Source organism: Raphanus sativus, unplaced genomic scaffold (genome assembly GCF_000801105.2).
Source record: "Raphanus sativus cultivar WK10039 unplaced genomic scaffold, ASM80110v3 Scaffold2837, whole genome shotgun sequence".
Taxonomy (NCBI): Eukaryota; Viridiplantae; Streptophyta; class Magnoliopsida; order Brassicales; family Brassicaceae; genus Raphanus; species Raphanus sativus.
This window is the reverse complement of record NW_026618144.1, coordinates 1-13,586: the sequence shown is the minus strand read 5'-3', so window position 1 is coordinate 13,586 and position 13,586 is coordinate 1. Positions and strand designations below refer to the sequence as shown.

General features: G+C 35.5%; 3 protein-coding genes across 3 annotated transcripts; 2 read left to right on the top strand and 1 right to left on the bottom strand.

The window, feature by feature from the left end:
- Positions 1–1,193: 1,193 nt before the first annotated feature.
- Positions 1,194–2,879, top strand: LOC130506047 (protein NETWORKED 4B-like). The gene is made up of 4 exons (XM_057000654.1): positions 1,194–1,335; positions 1,813–1,860; positions 1,948–2,059; positions 2,143–2,879. The coding sequence occupies exons 2-4, from the start codon at positions 1,846–1,848 to the stop codon at positions 2,877–2,879; spliced, it is 864 nt and encodes a 287-aa protein (XP_056856634.1). The 5' UTR covers positions 1,194–1,335; positions 1,813–1,845.
- A 6,034-nt stretch (positions 2,880–8,913) lies between these two features.
- On the top strand, positions 8,914–10,855 carry LOC108848099 (protein NETWORKED 4B). The gene is made up of 3 exons (XM_018621515.2): positions 8,914–9,161; positions 9,246–9,357; positions 9,436–10,855. Exons 1-3 carry the CDS (start codon positions 9,147–9,149, stop codon positions 10,707–10,709), a joined length of 1,401 nt encoding a protein of 466 aa, XP_018477017.1. The 5' UTR covers positions 8,914–9,146; the 3' UTR covers positions 10,710–10,855.
- Positions 10,856–11,148: 293 nt separating this feature from the next.
- Positions 11,149–11,892, bottom strand: LOC130506046 (uncharacterized). Its single transcript, XM_057000653.1, has one exon. The coding sequence runs from the start codon at positions 11,890–11,892 to the stop codon at positions 11,149–11,151; it is 744 nt and encodes a 247-aa protein (XP_056856633.1).
- Positions 11,893–13,586: the final 1,694 nt, after the last annotated feature.

Sequence of the window (13,586 nt, the reverse complement as noted above, 5' to 3'; positions counted from 1 at the left end):
ATTGTGTATTTAATTCAAATATAGATTTTGGAAAACACATTAATCAAAGTAGAAAAGACAACATTAAAATATGAAGTATTATTTAATGTCAGTGGCATAGAAGTGTAAATAACACTTAAAACTAAGGGGCATTTTATATGTGTACTTCTCTTTTAATAATATAGACTAGAGTTTGATCCGCACACCCGTGCGGGTGTTATTTTCTTTTATTTTTTTGCGTAGATGTCGATTATTAATTGTACAATCTAATCTTTTCTGTTTTGTTCTCCTTTTAACAGAACTTTGGTGTTTATTGATCAATATCACATTAGAGTTTCTCATTTTAGGATATCTATTTTATGTCTCTTACTGATACTAATATTTTTAAATTTAATTTCAAAATTCTTTTGTTATGTTTACATATTTAAACTACTCAGTTGAAAAGAAAAGAATTTTAGATAAAATATCATAAATACCAAAACCATAGAAGAAAGATGTATCACAATGTTGTTTCTAAATATTTGTTCATATTTCATGTCTTCATTTTCTTTAATCTCCATATTCCATATGAATTGAAAATAATTTTTTTCAATTTTTTTTAATAATAACACGTCTGTTTATTACTTTAGTTGAATGAAAATATTAAAGACACACTTCTAAATACTTTGATAGACATTTAACATTTCTAATTCGTACTCGAATCAATATTTTGGAAAACATATATTTCAAACCGACTCATATTATAAAAATCAGAAAAATCACCCCAAAATTAAAGTAAGTATTATTTACCAAAAATTAAGATCTTGGAAAACATATCCTACAACATAATTTTGTTGCAGATTTTTGTTTTTATGATTTATATTTGTTTAGGAAATGAAAGATTTCAATCTTTTATGTTAGCTAAATATTAGGTAACCTGGTGTATCACATATGATATTTCAAGGATACAATATCTATTATGTATTTTGTAATTTTATTTATTAAAATTATTTATGATTAAGAGTAAAAAAGGGAATGGTATTCACTTGTAATTCTTTAGGAAAAATCTGGGTTATTTTAAATTTGTACTTCAGTTTTAATAGATTATATATGTGTCTAGTGAGTTTGTTGAAGGTTTGGTTTGATGTCAGAACAAATAAGTTTCATATCTGATATCTTTCTGTCGAATCACAAAGACGCCACATGCAAAATCATGGACGTTGCAGATCCGCCATTAACGCTCTCCCATATCTTTTTTTCTCTTATCATAACACAATGTCTCAATCATTGCGTCTTTCTTTTTTTTCTAAAACAAAGGAGACTTCAAGAAAATTAAAATAAGCAGGTGAGCTGTGACAAGAAAATTAAAATAAGCAGGTGAGCTGTGACGTGTAGATTTCAAGATTCATCTGAGATACTCTTTTGATTATCTTTAATATTTTCTTTGGAGAACGTGGAACAAAGTTGATTAGCATTTTTTATTAGATTAATCATCTTCAAGGCAGAAGATGATATAAAGGGTTTTATGTAAACCATTCTTTGAGTATTTTCAGTCATAAGCCCTTTGTTCTTGAGCTGTGTAAAGTAAGCTTTTATATATCCTCCTATTCTTTTTGTCTCTTCTTCTTTCTGTAATATACAATTATATTATTAGTTTCATACAAATAAAGTGCGGCTAAATGCTGAAAATCTTAGGATTTCTTGAAAATTTTGGCAAGATGGGATGTTAAAGCTTCACGTGTCTTGTTTTGTCCCAACTGTTTCAATAAAGTCGAGCAGATGTTCAATACCAGACAGTCAAGTCTTTTAACATTTTATTAGTTACCTCGTTAACAATCTTGAATCTTCTTGTAGGCGTTTCTAAGATTCTCTACACCTCTCAAAGTCATGGCCTCGTCTGCGGTAAGAAATTAACCATCATGTTATCTTGGTCCTTGTGTTCTGGTCTCTTGGTCCTAAGATTTACTCAATTATGTCTGACGTTCCCAGGATCTTAGCAAGAAGCAGTTTAAGAAGTCTATGACCAAGAAATCACACTCATGGTGGTGGGACAGTCACAATTGTCCCAAGAACTCGAAGTGGCTTGCAGAAAATCTAGAGAGTATATATGTTGCCTTATTTACCATAAAGATCTATATATCTCCACTTAATGTATTGATCTTGTTCTTTGTTATGGCTTCTCAGAGATGGATGACCGTGTGAAACACATGTTAAAGTTGATTGAAGAAGACGCAGACTCTTTTGCCAAGAAAGCTCAGATGTATTACCAGAAGCGTCCCGAGTTAATCCACCTTGTGGAGGAGTTTTACCGCATGTACCGCGCTTTGGCTGAGCGTTATGATCAAGCTAGTGGTGAACTTCAGAAAATGCATCTCTCTGGGACACAGTCACAGGGCTCTCTTGAGAAATCATCTCCTACTTCCCAAGAGAAATCGAGTCACCCTCATAAGGAAGATGAAGAAGACTCATCATCTCTGTCTGATTCTGATTCTGATTCTGAGTCTAAATCGGTTCCTGATGATGAAGATGGCGACGAGGCATTGATCCGTAGGATGGCTGATCTAGAACTTGAGCTTCAAGAAACTAAAGAGAAACTCCAGCTACAACAGGAACGTCTTAATGGTGCCAACAACACTGATCTCCTTCAGAAAATTACTGTATATGAAGGAGAGCTTAAAGAAGCTAATATAAAGATTCGAATGCAAGAAGAAGAGATCGCTAATCTGAAGATTGAGCTTAATCGTTGCATTTCCTCTGAAGCAGAAACTCAACTTGGTGTTGAGAAAGAGAGTCTTCATTTGGTTAAAGAGGAAACTAAAGATGCAGGGGCCACTCTTTTCTGCTCAACCACGTCTGGTGGTATTGTGTCTCTTTCTATTATTATCATTTTGTATTGTTTTAAAAAATACACTAGCCTCTGACCCGCGCGCCCGCGCGGGTGACATATTTTTCTTTATTTTTCTTTTTAATTTTTCATTCATGTGTTATATAATTTTACATAAGATGAGTTCCATATTATAATATGTATAAAACATTTTCTTTTTTCAGTTTGTATGGTGTAAATATTATCTAAAGTGTTTGAATATAAAATGAGTTCCATATTATAATATGTACAAAAAAATTTCTCTTTTCAGTTTGAATGGTGTTTATATTATCTTAAAGTTTTATGATATGTGCAATGTAGTGTATCATATATTTTTCATAGTCTATACTCTCAAAAAAATGTTTATTAAATAGTAAATAATATTATGCAATATATTTACTAATTTTACAATGACAAAATCTATGTTAGTTAGTATAATAATTTTTTTACATAATTTAATAATCTTCAGTTTATTTCCTTAAGTAAAAAAACAAAGAACCAAATGAAAATAAATTGTGATTTTGGAAGCCCAATATCGTGATACAATTTGGGCTTTAATAACAATATTGATTTTGGCTCATACGAACAATGTTTCATCGAAGATTCTTTAGGGTTCTGTTATAATTTTTTTCAGGGAACAAACTGTTTTTTTTTTTATGTTTCCAAGTAAAAAAAGAATTGACTTTTCATCTCTCTAGGAAAAAGTAGATCGTCTAATTTTTTTCCTTTTCTCCTTAGCTATCGTTTCTTCTAGATTCACACCCTCTTCTGATCAGTTTTTTCTAACAAAACATCGATTCTGCTAGCAAAGAAAGGTTTGGATTTTGGTCAATCTTGAATTGTTTTTAATGATCTCGCTGTTATGTTTTGATTATGATATATTGATAGTTATCTTCGATCTGTAGATTCACGGTTTCAAGGAAGCTTTCTTTCTTACACAAGTGTTTCATTAGAGAAAGGTAAATCTTATTGTTTAATTTTTCTTCTATATAAATCTCAAGGTTTTTTTGATATTGTAATCAGAATTGAAGATTCACAATTCAAGATAAGGGTCTCATCTTAATCGTCGTATGGGTCTTATGTTATATTGTGTTTACTTGCAGATATAGGAATTTTCAAAATAGAAGAACAAAAATGGACATTGCATACATAATGGACAGAGTGGTCGGCTAAAATTGTGATGGGCATATTAGAATCGCCTGCTTTCAACAAAACAAAAAGATAAAGTTAATTTCTTCACTCTAGTATCTGTAGAAGATAGAGATTTGATTAGCTTTCAGATTTTGGCATAAAGATTCTGAGTTTGTTGAATGAAATTTACTCGAGTATTGAAGACCTGTATAATAATTTACATTTTTTATATTTTGCAGAGACCAACTAAGCTCTGGATTAGCAATAGGTTTCGATGGGATACACAGAGACGGCTCCAGTTTGAAGAACAGGGAAAAAGTCTTGCATTACTCTGATCGGTAAGAAATGGTAAATAGTCTCCTTTATTTTTTTGTTTCATTTCTTCACTCTACTAACTGTAGAAGATAGATATTTGGTTAGCTTTCAGATTTTGGCATAAAGATTCTGAGTTTCTTGAATGAAATTTAATTGAGTATTGAAGACCTGTCTTCTAATTTACTTTTTTATATTTTGCCGAGTTCAATAACTCCCCATTCCCCTCTCAGCAAGTCACGTTAAACTCGGTACATGAGGGTACGTTTGCAAGTAGCCTGGATCTTGTTACCCTATAAAAACGTTCATGTTGGAATGAAGTAAAGCAAAGAACTATAATTATTAGAAAAAACTATAAACTAAACGTTACCCATTCATCAGTGAAAATCATCTCAAAGGAACCCCCTCCATAAGGTGTCTTTTGCTTCCATGAATGCAAGCACTTCATTCGAACGCCCCAGTTGTCTTTGTAAGGCTTTAGTTTGGTGAGAGGGACAAAAGTTGTAACCGTAGACATGTTTTTTTGTGGGTTCCGTCGATATGTTTTTCAAGCATGAAAGGTGAGCTATATATATACTTGGTAATGTGATTAGGTTTAACAGGATAAATCGCAATCTTTTGGTAGTTTTGATGGTCACGCAAAATCAAAACAGAATATGCAGGTTCCGTTTTAATTATACAATAATTAAAAATCGAATATATACAGTACATTTAAGGAATATGAGTTTTGCAAGTTTAAATGAAAGAATATGCTGATTGTTTTAATTAATAAATATCTGTTTTCATTATATTGACATCGTAGAAATAGGAAAAAATCTTTGATAGTTATTTTGTTTCCAAGTACTGGGAATATTTTGTTAAGATCTCGCGATGGGGTATTTATTTTGGCTTGCGAAATTAATGGAAGGGTTTGGTGTATTAAACGTTTTTGGTTTACAAAATTAATGGGACATCAATATATAAAACTACAGTGTTTTGAAGAGTGGCATAGATTGGTAATTTTTGTGGAAAAGTCAGGGCTAAGTACAAAATGTACTTCCCCTTTAATAGTTTAGATATGAGATAGGCGATCACTTCTTTTTTTGAAGTCAATACGGTGGGTTGATGCCAAATTGACTCCATTGACATTGAAATTCATCATGGATGGGTATGCGCCAAATGCTTGAGCCTGAACTGTGCTACGCGTTTATTTTAACGTCCACTGCTACTTCATTTTAACAGAATAAAGAGCTATTAGCTATTTTCCAACGAGAACTATAATATAGCATCAGATGTCTCTTGAAGTATGACTTCATTCTATTTATTTTCGAAAATAAAATTTCGATCTTATTTCCCACAGATGTTAATTTTGTTAAACCCAGTTCAAAATCTTCATTTGTCAATAGTAAACCAAACAAACCTTTGATGAACATAAAACCAAACAGGACATAAAACCCAAACCAATATTACATTTTTTAATAAACCCAACAGATTATTCAATATTTTGTCAAAAAAGAGTAGTCAATTCTGTAGTAGGAATCGAATTATCTTCTTAGTTACTCAATACGCGATTGCATCATCAGAGTTTAATTATTTTTTTAGATTATGGCTATTTTTAAAAATGTATTTTGAACCTATAAAAAAATTCAAACTAATTTTCAAGGGAAAATATAGCCCACAGACCAATTCGTTTTGATATCCAAATAAACTGTAAGCAATGAGTTCATATCCAAGTGGTCACAGGATGAAAGGTAAAAAATGCTTTCGAATTTGGATTGTTTAGCAATCCAAAGTTTGTTTTACCATTACACCAATATTGCATAGTTGATTATGGCTATCTTTTATGGAATACTGTGTTGTATTGCATTATATCTTTAGAGCAAATACACATAAATATGAAAATCAAAGTAATGACAAGGTGATACTGCAAGGATAATGATAGGATAAATTACATAATTAGAGAGGAATAGAGAATAATCAATATGGATCACATGTCTTGATTGATAATTATCCATAATATCTTTCACCATCAACTTAGCTAGCTTGTAAATTCATTAAGTTTCTAAGTTTGTTGAAGGTTTGGTGTGATGTCAGAAAAAATAAGTTTCATATATCCATCTCTCTCTGTCTAACTCGAATCACAACGACACCACATGCAAAATTTTGGACGTTGAAGATCCGCCATTGATGTTCTCCCATATCATAACACTATGTTACAATCATTGAGTCTTTCTTTTTTCTAACACAAAGAAGACTTTAAGAAAATTAAAATAAGCAGGTGAGATGCTGTGACGTGTAAAGAAAGCGTATTCACACTTTCAGAGCCGCGTATACGATTTTTTAAGATTCATGCGATATTACTTACAATATTTTATTTAGGAAGGTGGACACAGATGATTAGTTTATGATTATATTAATCATCTTCAAGGCAGATGATATAAAGGGCTTTATGAAGACCATTCTATGAGCATTCTTAATCATAAACTCTTTGTTCTTCTGCATTTGTCTAAAGTAAGCTTTTATCCTTGGACAACTTTTTGTCCCTTTTATTTCAAAAGAAAAGTTGTTTTCTCTTCTTCTTTATTTAATATACGGTTATATTATTAGTTTCATCGATTACTCTGGTATATAAAATACTGGTAAAAGCTGAGAATATTTGGACTCTCTCCTTCTGCTCTGTTTCCTCTCATCGATTTTACCCAGAGGAAGCAAGGAGAGAAAACTAAGGCCGGTGTTTTCCGGCGAGAATCTGTCCACGGTGGGCTTCCTTTCCAGCGTCACATCTTCTTCGTGGTGGTTGACTGGATTTGGTTCCGGTTGTTCGCATTCTCTTCGACGAAGTTTCCGGCTCTTGACTCCGGTGGTGTGCTTATACTCTGGTGACCGTCCGGCTTAGATTTCGGCGTCGTCATTTTTCCTGTGGTGTTGACGGCCGGCTTAGTTTTGTAAAATTTCGTTGGCTTAAATCTAAGATGAGATCTCGGTTTCTATCGATGGATGCTCTCTGTGGAATTGGGTCTGGTGATGAGTTGGATGCGTGGTAGACGCATGCCAAAGGCGAGGTCCGGTGAGGCGCCGTTCAGTTGCGGTGGTTTTTCTCCGGAGTTAAGAAACTGACGAAACCCTATACAGCCAATACAGTTGTTGGCAGTGGGTTTTTGGTCAGAAAAGAGATGGAGACGAGGTTCTCCGACGAGTATCAGGTGGAATACGGGAGACTGGCGATCGGAATTTGCTCCGGTGTTTGGGTCTCGATTCGAGAAGACGAGACGCGTGGTAAGCGTGTAAGGAGAGACTGGCACGTAGATGGCCGTGTGTTGATCGTGCCGCGTGGTTAGTAGTGGCGCAGTTCCTTTTAGTTTGGCTTGCTGTTTAGATCCGTGTTTCAGTCTGCCCTTTATGTCGGGCCTTATGTTTGTATGGTTTTGCCTTCGGGCTTGGACTTAGATCCATTAATAATAGGGAAATTAGGTGAGATGGCTACAAAATAAACCATAATTTAGCATCTAACCAAAAAAAAAAGTACATCCATTATTCTTATAATATATACTATATTACCCCGGCCCTATCATCCAGTTAATAAAAATTTAAGTGACCTTCTTCTTTTTCGATTACCGGTTACCATTCATTTTCTTTCATTCTCACCACATGTTCCTATACTATTTTATTTTGTTCTATTCTATTTGTATGTTAATAAAAAGTGTTCTACTTTATTTAAAAATATATTTTAATATTTGGGTTTAGGGTTTACATTTAAATTAGGATTTAGTGATTAAAATTTAGGGTTTAGTATTTATAAGGTGAGGAATAAACATTTCAAAGTTTCACCATTTGTAATATGTTATTTATTATTGTTCCATTATATTTGGGTCTAAAGTTTATATTTGAGTTAATGTTTATATTTATGTTTAGGGTTTACTAATTAGAATTTAGGGTTTAGTGTTCTATATTATTTAGAAATATATTTTGATATTTGAATTTAGGATTTACATTTAGATTAATATTTACATTTGGATTAGGGTTTAGATTTGGATTAGGGTTTAGTGATTAGAATTTAGGGTTTAATATTTATAAGGTGAAGGAATATGGTTAGGATCTAAGGTTTAGGGTTTAAGAGTTTGGGTGGAATTGAGATAAGGTTTAGTATCTAGATTTTAGAGGTTGAGATGAAGTTGGTGTTCTATACTATTTTGGTGTTATGTAATAGAACGTTTAAATTTTGACATACTTTCGTTTGTTACTATTCTATTTGCATATGTTGATATTTGGGTTAAAGTTTTATATTTTTTTTTAGAGGTTAGTAATCATGTAATATATTGCTGAATTATCTGTCAAAAAAGTTACGTTTATGCTATTTGTTAATTGTAAACATACATAGTATAATATATTTAAATAATTTTCATTAATGTGAACTATGTCAGTTATAGCATGTTCTATTCTATTTATAAAATGACATTATAGTCAACACGTTGATATCATAAACGCCACAACAATAATCTTACCGTCAACTTGCTTCACAAATGGATAAAACCGGAAGAAAATAGTAAAAAAGCTAGGAGATCTAATAATGTCAACATCATAACCATATTCTTAATTTTTTTTTTAATTTGGCTATTACACAAATTCACCCTTAATAATATATATTAGATGGAAAAAAAAAATTGGACTTCTCGAAAATTGTGCAAATGCCAAAATGGGTTGTTAAAGCTTCACGTGTCTCCTTTGCCGCATGCACAATCCTATCTTCTTCCTCTTATCTCATCTCATCTAGTTTTGTTTTGTCCCACTTGTTTCGATAAACTCAAGCAAATCTTCAAGAGACACTCAAGTCTTTTAAACATTAACTGAAGATCTTGAATCTTCTTGTAGGCGTTTCTAAGATTCTCTACACCCCCTCAAAGTCATGGCCTCGTCTGCGGTAAGAAACCATCATGTTATCTTGGTCCTTGTGTTTGGTCTCTTGGTCCTAAGATTTACTCACTTTTTCTGATTTTTTTTTCAGGTACTTAGCAAGAAGCAGTTTAAGAGGTCTGTGACCAAGAAATCACACTCATGGTGGTGGGACAGTCACAATTGTCCCAAGAACTCAAAGTGGCTTGCAGAGAATCTTGAGAGTAATGTTATCTCACTTTACCATTAAGATATATCTCCACTTAATGTATTGAACTCGGTTCTTGTTATGGGCTTCTCAGAGATGGATGACCGTGTGAAGCACATGTTAAAGTTGATTGAAGAAGACGCAGACTCTTTTGCCAAGAAAGCTCAGATGTATTACCAGAAGCGTCCCGAGTTAATCCACCTTGTGGAGGAGTTTTACCGCATGTACCGCGCTTTGGCTGAGCGTTATGATCAAGCTAGTGGTGAACTTCAGAAAAACCATCCCTCTGGGATACACTCACAGGGCTCTCTTGACCAATCATCTCCTACCTCGAGTCGCCGTCTTAAGGAAGAGGAAGATTCATCATCTTTGACTGATTCTGGTTCTGATTCTGACTCGGCTCATGATCATTCCTCTGCTAGTGATGAAGATGGTGACGAGGCACTGATCCGTAGGATGGCTGATCTAGAGCTTGATCTTCAAGAAACAAAACAGAAGCTCCTTCTCCAGCAAGAAAATGTCAACAACACTGATCTCCTTCACAAGATTACTGTATATGAAGGAGAGCTTAGAGAAGCTAATGAAAAGATTCAGATGCAAGAAGAAGAGATTACTAATCTGAAGGTTGAGCTTCAGAGCTGCATGTCCTCTAGAGCAGAAACTCAAGAGAGACTTGATTTGGATAAAGATGAAAAGGTGCATGCCTTGGAGGAAGAGCTGAGTATCTCGAAAGAGGAGCTTCAGAGAGTACAGCATGAGCTCAAGTTGGCTCAAAAGGACGCTGATACTCTCGGAAACAAGCTCAACGCAGAGAAGAAAGAAGTCTCGAAGTTGGTCGAGAGACTTGCAATGGTGAAAACTAGTTTACAGGACAGAGATAACGAGGTAAGGTCGCTGAAGACAGCAGTCTCTGACGCTGAAGAGAAGATATTCCCAGAGAAAGCACAGATCAAGGGAGAGATGTCAAAGCTCGTTGAAGAACGAAGCCAGCTTGGAGAGCAATTGAGAGAGCTGGAATCACATATAAGGCTGATCAGGGAAGAGAAAGCTGGGATAGAGGAGAAGCTTAAAGGAGAATCCGAGAAGATGAGTGTGATGAGAGATGAGATTGGGAAGAGAGAAGAGAAGATAAAGGAAATGGAAAAGCATATGAAGGAGCTTCACATGGAGCACGTGAGGCTAAGAAGACGGTCGAGTGAGCTTGCAGAAGAAGTTGAGAGGACGAGAGTGGCTGCATCTGACGTGGCTGAGCAGAAAAGAGAAGCCATAAGACAATTATGTATGTCTCTTGAGTACTATAAAGAAGGGTATGAGAGGCTTTGGAATGCTGTTTCAGGACATAAGAGAGGAGTGCTCTTAGCATCGTGACGTTTGCCTATTAAGTGTATTTCGAGGTTAATGACTTTGTGTCCTGTGTTACTGTGTGTGTTGGACTTGCATGTTTTTTGAAGGTTGAAGATAAATAATGTATGTTTGATATTAATTAATATCAATGCTAATAGTATCATCTCATATCTCAAAGAGTCAGTCATGAGACTATTCAGTATTCTCGACTACTAACAATCTTGTTTTATCTTGTATATTGTTAAACACTTGTGTGATTGTACAATTTTTTCATTATATTTTTGTATCTCTCTTCATCAATCATCTTATTATTTTATTATTCACTATATGTACTCTTTTCGTTTTTTTTTTTGTTGAATTAATGTTAAATTCATTCAAGAAAAAACGTTTGTACACTAGATGCTACTTGAGCTTAGAGTTTTTTATGAGATTGAAATGGAACTAAGATAATAAAAACCAGAGTTCAACGAACTGAGAACCATGTTTCCATGGCTTTTGTGTGTTTGCACACTCCCGCAAGACGTAAGCTAGTGATCCTGTTTCTTACGGCCTTGTCCACTCCTTTGATAATAGTTGCAGGACTATTTGATTTTTCTCCATGCTTTCTGCCATTCCTCTCCTTCCAAATAGCAGACAGAGTGGACTGAAAAACATATCTGATCAGGAACAGACGGGTTGAGCTTGCCTGGCCTGTTAGAGTCTTGACGATCTCTTCCCATTCGTTCGTGTATTGCCGGGACAGTAGTTTGTGGGTTAGATTCTTCCAAACTTCTTCTGAGAAAGTGCATTTGTAGAAAAGGTGGTTGCGAGTTTCTAACGGTTCGGGACAGAGACAGCAGGCTGTAGTAGCAGCTGTGTTCCAGCCTAGCATCTTGTCACCCGTAGGGAGCCTGTTCTGAACTGCAATCCAAGCCATGAAGGAGAAGCGAGGCGTATTGTAGGGAAACCAAATACCTTTGCACCAGTCTACCTTTACTTGCTCGACACGGATGAGCTTCCATGTCTCTTTTGAGCTAAAGTTTGTGTTGTAGTTGTTTTCCCCTGTTTTCCACAAGTGCACGTCCTCGTTATGATTCAGTCCTTGCAGTCGCAGAGCCGTGATCTCGTCTTCTGTTGCGTTGAAAATCTCTTCCCGATGCTTCCTTCTGCGGTGATGACGCAGTGCCTTTTCCACTGTGTCGTTTAGCTTGATGCCCAGATTTATCATCCCTCTGCCATTTTAACTGTCTATTAGTCTGCCCAGAGCCGACCATTGATCAAACAAGAATGACGTCGATGATCCATTGTTGACTTTCACCTTTAAGAACCGCGTCGCCACCGCTCTGTATTTCAATATTTTCTTCCACATCCATGATCCCAATGAGCTACTTTCTTTGACCGACCAGAAAGTGTTCTTGCGAATCAAATATCTGTTAATCCATCGAACCCACAGTGATGATTTGGATGACATTATTCTCCACACCAGCTTCAGACATGATACATCATTTGCTTCCTTGATTGATCGTAGGCCTAGCCCTCCCTCATCCTTAGGCTTGCAACAATCCTTCCATGAGACCTTCACTTTCTTTGTGTTTAGTACTGGACCAGACCATAAGAAAGCAGCACACAAACTGTCTATCTCCTGAATACATGTCTTAGGTAGTCTAAAAGCAGATATCCAGAAGTTAGTTAGACTGTGTATTACTGAGGCTATCAACTGAAGACGCCCTGCGAAAGAGAGAAATCTCGCTGTCCAGGAGCTTATCCTTGATCTGACTTTTTCAACAAGTGGGGCGTAGTCTTGAGCAGTCATTTGTTTCGTCAACAATGGCAGCCCGAGATAACGCACCGGGAGGTCTCCGTTTGAGAAGGTGTAGTGACTTAGCATATCTTGTTTCTCTGCATCGTTTAAACCCGCCAGATATAGAGTGGACTTTTCCATACTGATGTGCAACCCTGAAGCCTCAGCAAAGCTTTTGAATATGTCGAGAATTCCGTCTACTGAGCTTTTCCTTCCATCTGAAAAAATGAGCAGATCATCTGCAAAGCTTAAGTGTGTGAGGTTTAAATCTTTGCAGTATGGATGGTATCCAAACTTTCTCTGAGTCGCTGCTCGGTCAAGCATTTTAGATAGAACCTCCATGCAGATTACAAATAAGTAAGGAGACAGAGCACATCCTTGACGCAGACCTCTTTTACTATTAAAGTACCCTGCTAGTTCCCCATTTATTTGGACTGAGAAGGAGGCAAGCGAGATGCATTTCTCAATCCAGACGATGTATTCACTTGGAAACCCGAGAGCCTTAAGAGCAGAGAGCAGGAAAGGCCATTGGACAGTGTCGAAGGCTTTAGATATATGATCTTGAGAGCACATCTTGCAGAGATCGAATCCTTGTGATAGCTTTTGACCAATTCAGATGCCAAGAGGACATTTTCCATTAATAATCTATCCTTGACAAAGGCAGACTGGTTAGGGGATATAAACTTGGGGAGAATGATCTTCTAATCCTTTGTTATCTCTTCTAATCCTTAACATTTGTCTGGTTATGATTTTCCAAAGCAATGATTGATATTACGTTTTCATTAACAATATATACATAGTGGACGCAAGCCTAAGGTTTATAAATATAAATTATAAACACCTATCATGATTCATACGTCATAAGACTCATAACTATCTAAGTTCTTAACATTTACACCCAAAAAAAAAACTATTTATAAAGAAACAGTTCTAGATATGGCTAATGTGCTCAGGCTGCAATGTGTCGGTGGGTCCATATAAGAAAGCTCATTTTAAGGTACGTGGTTTGCAAATGAGATGGTCACAGATTTGGGGGGTAATGGTGGATTTGGTGAGAGGTAGGTAACACCATTTCTCCATGTCGCTGTCTTTCGTGGTAGCTGTGTCTCTTGCAACTATCA

Excerpts from the sequence above, each read along its gene's own strand:
- LOC130506047 (XM_057000654.1), top strand. Across the intron at positions 2,060-2,142 it reads GCTTGCAGAAAATCTAGAGA|AGATGGATGACCGTGTGAAA; the intron begins GTATATATGTTG and ends ATGGCTTCTCAG.
- LOC108848099 (XM_018621515.2), top strand. Across the intron at positions 9,358-9,435 it reads GCTTGCAGAGAATCTTGAGA|AGATGGATGACCGTGTGAAG; the intron begins GTAATGTTATCT and ends TGGGCTTCTCAG.
- LOC130506046 (XM_057000653.1), bottom strand. The coding sequence starts at position 11,892 with ATGATAAATCTGGGCATCAAGCTAAACGACACAGTGGAAAAGGCACTG.